This window comes from Nanorana parkeri, unplaced genomic scaffold (genome assembly GCF_000935625.1).
Source record: "Nanorana parkeri isolate BGI_ZX_2015 unplaced genomic scaffold, ASM93562v1 scaffold837, whole genome shotgun sequence".
Taxonomy (NCBI): Eukaryota; Metazoa; Chordata; class Amphibia; order Anura; family Dicroglossidae; genus Nanorana; species Nanorana parkeri.
Genome location: NW_017307105.1, coordinates 376,387 through 384,122, shown reverse-complemented (window position 1 = coordinate 384,122; position 7,736 = coordinate 376,387). Strand labels below are relative to the sequence as shown.

General features: G+C 43.0%; 1 protein-coding gene across 1 annotated transcript in view; it reads left to right on the top strand.

The window, feature by feature from the left end:
* DNAJC17 (DnaJ heat shock protein family (Hsp40) member C17) overlaps positions 1 to 7,736 on the top strand; it is a 19,784-nt gene continuing 12,048 nt past the window's right edge. Inside the window, exons 1-6 of the mRNA XM_018565365.1 lie at positions 1 to 143; positions 1,208 to 1,277; positions 3,041 to 3,099; positions 4,852 to 4,939; positions 6,060 to 6,142; positions 6,812 to 6,905. Of these exons, the coding sequence (XP_018420867.1) occupies positions 51 to 143; positions 1,208 to 1,277; positions 3,041 to 3,099; positions 4,852 to 4,939; positions 6,060 to 6,142; positions 6,812 to 6,905 (487 nt within the window). The 5' untranslated portion in view covers positions 1 to 50. The remainder of the gene's footprint in view (positions 144 to 1,207; positions 1,278 to 3,040; positions 3,100 to 4,851; positions 4,940 to 6,059; positions 6,143 to 6,811; positions 6,906 to 7,736) is intronic.

Sequence of the window (7,736 nt, the reverse complement as noted above, 5' to 3'; positions counted from 1 at the left end):
TGTGCGGGAGAAATTCATGATCGAGTAGAAGACAGAAAATAATAATAATAATGGCAGCGGGGAAGCCTCCGGGCTCCAAGGAGCTGATGCAGATGGATCTATACGGGCTGCTGGGTATAGCAGGTGGTGCCAGCGAGAAAGAGGTGAGGTGGCACCATCAGAATGGGGGTTGCATGCAATAAAGGGGGCTTCCAGTGACTGGTACATGAGGATACATGGAGGGCAGGCTGGCTGCAGCAGAGTGCCTCAGCTGTCACTGAGACACATGACTTTACTTTGCTCCCAGCCAGATCCACTGTACAATCTTGTCTGTACATATGTATGTAACATCTGTGGTAATGTTTACATGTGTACATGTACCCTGTTGGCTGTTACTGCTGGTTTGGGCCAGCATGTAAATATCAACAAACTGTAGCCAGTGACGCAGATGACACTATACTGATAGCCGACCAATGTCCTTGGTCGCAGAAAGATCCAGCATTGATGCTTGTGTATAAGCTGTTATAGTTGTCACTGTGATGGGTCTCCCCAACTGGGGGGTGGGAGTGGGAATGGTACCCCCTCACTAGTGGCCCAGATCTAGTCCAGATTACATCTTACACTGGGGGGGAGGCTGGAATGTGCTCAGGAGTAATGCGTGCCATACACTGTGCGAATTTCAGCCAGATCTTGATGAGCCAGTTGAAATTTGCACAGTGGGTGCCGCTGTTGGCACCCATTTGGCCAGAATCCATCAATCAGCTAATCAAAGGAGCTGGTTGGGAAAATCTTTGAACAAACAGATTCGACAGCCAATAAACTGCCAGCTCTGTTGGGGTATTCTGACAACAGCCAGTGGCCACCATCAGTATACAATGGAGACAGCGAGAGATTCCTTGATCAACACTCATGAGCATTGATGAAGGAATCAGCCCACAGGTTGAATGAAGAAAATATCTCAATGTATGGCCAGCTTTACTTCTCATGGACAACTAACACCGCCTGTGTACTGCTGACGTTACAGATCCACTGCTGGTGTTCCTGAGATCCTGAGCACATCCCAGCCCACCTCGGTCACTGACTGAAAACTGACAACAGTTCGGTTCATTCAAAATTGTGCTGAGACCCTAATAATGGGCTGGAGTTCCATTTTCATACAAGCAAGCGTTTCTTCTCCTTATGGATAACTGTCTATAAAGTTGTTTAATATATGTTTTCATTTCTCCAGATTAAAAAGGCATACAGGCAGAAAGCCCTAACTTGCCATCCAGACAAAAATCCAGATAATCCCCGAGCTGGTGAGAACAATAAGCTTTTTTTTTTTTTCTTTTCCTTCTACTTTTGACAACAAATGTTTTCTAAAAGGGGAAAAAAAATATCAGTGGGACCTCCATGTGTATGAGTTTGGATGTTTTTTGCGTTGACTGTAAAATGATTGAAACAGGAAGTGTAGTTATTGGATATTTTTACCATTTAATTGCACAAAATCTATCCAGCCTTTAAGCTGACCATACACCGCACAACTTTTGACCAAATCCTGCTGACTTGGCTGAAATTTGTGCGGAGTACGGCCAGCTTAAAGTGACACTAAACTCTGAAGTTGAATCTTAAAAATGCATAAATGTTCCCCCGAACTATTAACTTAACTATTAACAGCAATGGGGGAAATGCATCAAAACTGGAGCAAACAGAATCTGAAGCAGTTGCCCATGGCGACCAATCAGCATTGATCTTCAGTTTGCTTAGGTACGATTTGAAAAATAGAGATATATGCTGATTGGCTGCAGTGCAAATCTGCTTCTCTGGAAACCAGTACCCACATCCCACCAGCACCAACGTCCTTCCCCTCCCCCTCCCCTGCTATCCATACCCCCTCCCTGTGTCGGACACCACACCACGAGTGCCCTGATCCTCCATACCGGCCGTCCATCTCCAGATCCTGGCATTCACACGTAAGTGCCACCACCTTCAGTTTTTCATCACTACTTTGTTAACTAGCCAGTGTTCTCTGCGCCCTTTCTTGGTTTTTTGAATAGTCCATCATGGGAGTGAGCTTGGAGCGGAGGCTGCTTACGACACACACAGGGATCATGAGGAACAAACGTAGCCACTCTCCAAAAGGAAGGACAGTATCCGCACCAATTCAGAGATGATTTGAGGATCTGCAGCCGAGTGATACACAAATAAGATACAGTTAGTTAAGGAACTTGAATGTATTTTTAATTGAGTTTAGTGTTACTTTAAAGTCAGATTCGAAAATTGTCAACTGAACAGTGACTGCAATCAATCAGCTGTAGTCACTGATTGGGTATTCTGACAACAGGGCAGATGTTGGCTGTGAGAATATATTTGCCTAGCGGGGAGGGGTTTGGGGTCAGGGGGAGATTATATAGTGTGGATGGAGGAATCTTTTACGTTTCTTTCATTCAGCCTGAGTGAAATTGGATCCTTGATGAATCGGATGACAGTTGACTCGGTGGGTGGCCCTGTCTGCCGACTCCTGCCAGACATCCTTTGATTAAAAATTGTTGGTTGAGCAGCACCTTCGTCCGGTCAGATTTAGACTCTTCAGGTATATTGGCAGCTGGCGCGGCTGATTGTTGGTCCTGCCAAATATCCAGTGTGTTGATTGCTTCCTGTGGTTTATGCCTGTGCTGCACCATTATCAGATAGCATTTTTCCGGTTTCATGCAACATTCAGCTACCAGACACTAGTTAACTTAAACATGGTAGAAATGGCTGCAGTTACAGGGACTTGTAATGGGCAGATTTTAATGGGTAAGGGTGTACAGATGTTTGTGACATGTTGTTTTTGCAGTGAATGTTAGTTTGCATGTACTCCTCTATACAGGTAAGTGGAATGCCATAGGAACCCATAGTAAACTCTTCTCAAAAGTTTCTGAATCTGGATCCCATGTGCCCTTACCTGTTGATAGACCACTGCAGGTAGCAGGCCTCAAAATAAAAACATACGTCACTGTAGAGTCAAATACTGTTTTCAGAACTGATTTAAATAGTTCCATAATACCCAAATAATCTATTTTTATTTGTTTCATTTCAGCCGACTTATTTCACCAGCTGTCTCAGGCCTTGGAAGTACTAACCAATAGAGCAGCAAGGGTAAGTGCATTATTAAAATTAGACCAAATGTCTTCAAAGATTAGGGTCGCTACTATACTATCTGACTGTACAATCTCCTTTAGATCTACTCACAGCGATGTAGTGCAAGGGCCTCCCTGACTGGATACAAGCGGAATGGACTGTTTTTAGGTTTGTCTGTTTTGGTAAATCTAAAGGAGATTGTGCAAAGATTGATCAATTATTATACTAGATATATTATTATGTAATGAATGGCCATCTTAAGGGATATGTCAGATAGGGAACTTGCTGGCATGCTGCTTAATGTTTCTTCAGTAGGTCCTTTTAAACTTATGGATTAAAGCAGGGTGCCCATTGCATGTTCCTGATGTTCTTGCACCCTGTGATGCCAGAAAGAGAGTATTCATCCATACAAGCGCACAACAAACATGAGGTGTCACGTTACCATGGCAAGTACAAAATAGGACTTGTGGTTTAGTCAGCTCATAAAATTTTACAGCATGCATCTAGTGCTCTCTTACCTGAATGCTCACTGCATTCCTGCCTTGCTACCCTCTTCTCTCTATGTCATGGGGAGAGACCAGTGTAACACTGAAGTAAGTGTTCAGGTACTGTATGTAACTATATGACATGGAGATAGTGGCTACCTCATTAGACAAAGGGATTATGGTTATTTTTTCAGCCAGAGACTGACAACCACTGAACCCAGGGAGTGACCGTGACTACAGCTAGAAAGGAGGTAATGACCACTACATTATTTTAGCCAGATAAAGACCCCCGCAAAACTAAGGCAGATAATGACCACCGCAGAACTATAGCCACATAATGACCCCCGCAGAACTATAGCCACATAATGACCCCCGCAGAACTATAGCCACATAATGACCCCCATACAGCTAGGAGAGTGACCACCACTATAATTTCTACCAGACTCAGTCCTTATGATGTCCATGGTTCCTAGGTCTTGTTGCTCGCACTTAGATTTAGGATAAATTTGATATTTGCATGATAACGAAGCTTTGACAAGGTGATTGGAGGTGGGTTACAGCACTGGAAAATGTTGATTTTGCAGCACCCTTTCTTTTCAATGCCCTTCCCAAGCAGGCACCCTGGGTTCAATTGTGCACCTGCAACTTGCGTGCACAGCTCTTATGGGAAACCTATAAAGTCTGATAAACTATATATAATGCAGGGCACTGTGCCACGTATATTTATGTATGCGCAGTGAATATAAATCCCTCAGGGACCGCTGTTTATTAGGTACATATTCCACAGTGACAGTGCACACCTGGTGTGCTGTCACTGTTCAGGGAGTGATACAACAAGCTGTAGCAGCTTACGGTATTCTGCTTCTTCTGCTTTGCCGATCAGAGAGAAATGTAGGCAGCAGAGCAGCACAGAGCTGCCTGCTTCCTCCGGTGTGTGTCAGCTAGGCAGAAGGAGAAGACAAGGGTCAGCTTCTCCCGGCTCAGACTCCCTCCATATTATGACCACTAGATGAAGTTGAGGAGCATAGTAATTAAATACTTCTTTCTTAAATTTCTCAGCTCCTTCTAGTGGCCATAATGCAGTATTTTCCGAATATTACATTCAACCTGAAAAGAAAAATACTAGGAACATTCTTGTTTAAGTGCATTACCAGCCTAATGCTGTGATGTATAAAGCACTTGTAATCACCTGACCACCATGCCACTTTATGCACTGCCTTATACTTTGTGTTTAGTTAAATTCTGAAACAATCAGCATTTACTTTGCTGGTCTAATTTCCTTTAGGCTGCTTATGACCAACTCCGAAAAGCCAAGGAGGCCGCTGCCAAGAGGGCACAACAACTTGATGACAAAAGAAAGAAAGTGAAACTTGGTAAGAGATTCTATGTATTTCCAGGTGCACTATAAAAATGTGGCTCTCTATAAATCGGCAGCACAGTTTTTCCAAGGTTGTGGTGTTTCCTGGTACCAGGTAGACCTTACTTTTATATTGTATTTAAAGTTTCCAGACAGTCACAGTCATCTGTTTTGCTGCCATCCTGCACATTTAAACCCTCCATGACTGGTGATCCTTGATTCCCAGACAAAATTTAGCACTTTCAATATGTAATAAATACCCTGCTTTTTTATTATTATAAGCTGACAAATAGACACAAGTGTGAAAAATGTATTTTTGATTGTCACCCTTAATTATTTCTGACATCGTACTCCTTTCCTGTGCATAGTGTGTGCACAGAGAGAGAAGCACAGTGCCAACTGCAGGTTGGAGAAGTTTGACGTAAACTAACCTTCAGCCTGCATGTGACCACCATCATGGTTGATCACATGATCAGGGACCATGCTGATTGGTTTTTATTGTTGATCTGAGATTTGAGTGCTGCTAGTTCACTGTAGATTTCAAGAACTTTCAGCGTAGGGAGCTTGCAAACATCAAGTGGTCAAAGAACTCCAGTATTATTAAGGAAGGTAAGATATCTAGATCAGGTTGAGGTTCTCTGGAATTTCTGTAGTTAACCAATTGTCACAACATATAAATCTCCTTAGACACCACTTGACAAATCCAGGCTAGGTCAGCATGGTGACTTATTTCTCCAGGCCATCAACACATTTTGTCCAGGGTAGTTTCCGTCTTAAATGGAAATTGGACCACAATTTCTACTGACAGTCAGTCAGGGTTATTACGCAGCCCTGCAGAAAGAAGTCCTGCTATTGCCAGCCTGTGTCCAATGGGTCCTCCTTATTATTGCAGCCCACCCTGCATACTGGTCTGTCACAACAGCTGGGATACTAGCAGAATGGGGAGTGAGTGGCGTATAAACTCTTGACTTCCCAGGTATTCTCTATTCTTTGTTCTTTGATGGTGTTTCAATCTTTTAGTATCTGTAATTGGATAAGCAATTCCCTTTTACATTTTTGTATTGTTTGTTTAGTATTACTCTACAGTGTACTTCACATAGCAGACATGATGCAGTATTTTCTGTTTTCTTCATGAGATCTGGAGGCACGAGAAAGAGAGGCACAGGCGAAGGTAACAGAGGAGGAAGAAGCACGTGTTGCTCGGACATTAGAACAAGAGGTAAATCTTGTCTGTTTTGCAAAGCTCCTATATACATGTATTGTTTGTTGCGTTTATAGTAGTATCCTAGCCTTGAAAAATGGCAGGTTTTTAGACTTGAGTACCACACTTTTCCTACTGCTTGCTCACACTGTGTGTGGAGACCTGTATTTCTCTGCACATGAGCAAAGCAGATCTCTGCAGGGGCACACAGAAAACTGTAGTTTTCTATGTACCCTATTCTTCACACCACTGCAGCTCACCTGAAGTCGCTGTCAATCTATGCAGTGTATAGAAATGAATGAAATGTCAGCTAAACAGTGCCCCCCACCGCCAGCATACACTGAGACCATCCAAGGTGCTTAAATGGATCATTTCAGCATGTTGGCTGGTGCGAGGAGCCCTTAAAGTAGCCCTTTCCTTTGCCCATTTTAGTTAACCCTCCTCTCCTGAGCATCATGGTCTCTCCTCTCTCCCCTTCCACTTTCAGACTCTTCCCCCCCCCCCATGTGACCGTCCATAGCCTTGTGTAAGGTCCATCAAGTCTGTTTGGAGCTTACACAGGGTTTACTTTTCCCTGACATCATAGATGAAAATCTCTTTGTATTTAAATTTGCCGGCATATTGTTTGTTTAGAGTGAAGTCTTTTAAAGGTGATGTATAGTGCATTTTATGCATTTCTTTCTTCAGATAAGACGTCTTCGTGAAGAAGGCTCTAGACAGCTGGAGGAGCAGCAGAGGTTGATACAGGAACAGATCAGGATGGAAAATGGACAGATGCAAGGTATTAGACATTAGGCACTGGGTTATGGGAATAACAACATTTCTGCTTAGGTTGTAGAAATTATACTTTCTTGTTTTAATAAAGAAAGGGGAAAACTGCTTTTTATTTAAAGCAAAGTTCATAATTTGTTTCAACACCCCCCCCAGCCACACTTCCTTGACACCTCAATAGAATACATGGTCCTTACTTACATGCTCTGATTGCAGCTGATTTGACAGGCTTAGGCTCTCATCCATACATTCTCACACAATGGACAAAAGGGTATCCAATTTCAAGCCTTCACAGTCCTCATACATGTTCTCACTTAGTCAACCCTGATAAAGGGGGTATTTGTATAAGCCCCAGAAACTCGTTGCTTATTTCTTTACTGTCCCTCAACCCTACATTGAATCAAGATCTTCGCCACTACAAACCAAGGAGACAAGGATCCTCTGTTGTCAGATCACCTATACCACCTCTTTCTGGCCAGTCACACCAGTAGGAAAACCCTGGCAGATCGAACACTTCTATTCCACCTCTTTCCAGTACTCGTAGACTTAAATGGGATGTACCTGGCCTGCAGGAGCAACGTCCCATTAAAGTCTATAGGATGTTAGTGCATGAGATTTTGCCTGGCTTCAGATATCACGGGAGGAAGTTATAAAGGGCCTCTGTGGGGGTGGTACAGTTTAATGTATTGAGGGGGACTGGAGGCATTTTTCACAATCCATGAACTTGTCCGTTTTTCTAAATTCCTTCGGCATCCCACTTTACTTATGTTGGATTGTTTATATATCTATATAGTGTTTTGTGTGTGTATATGTATGTGTATATGTATGTTTATATATATAT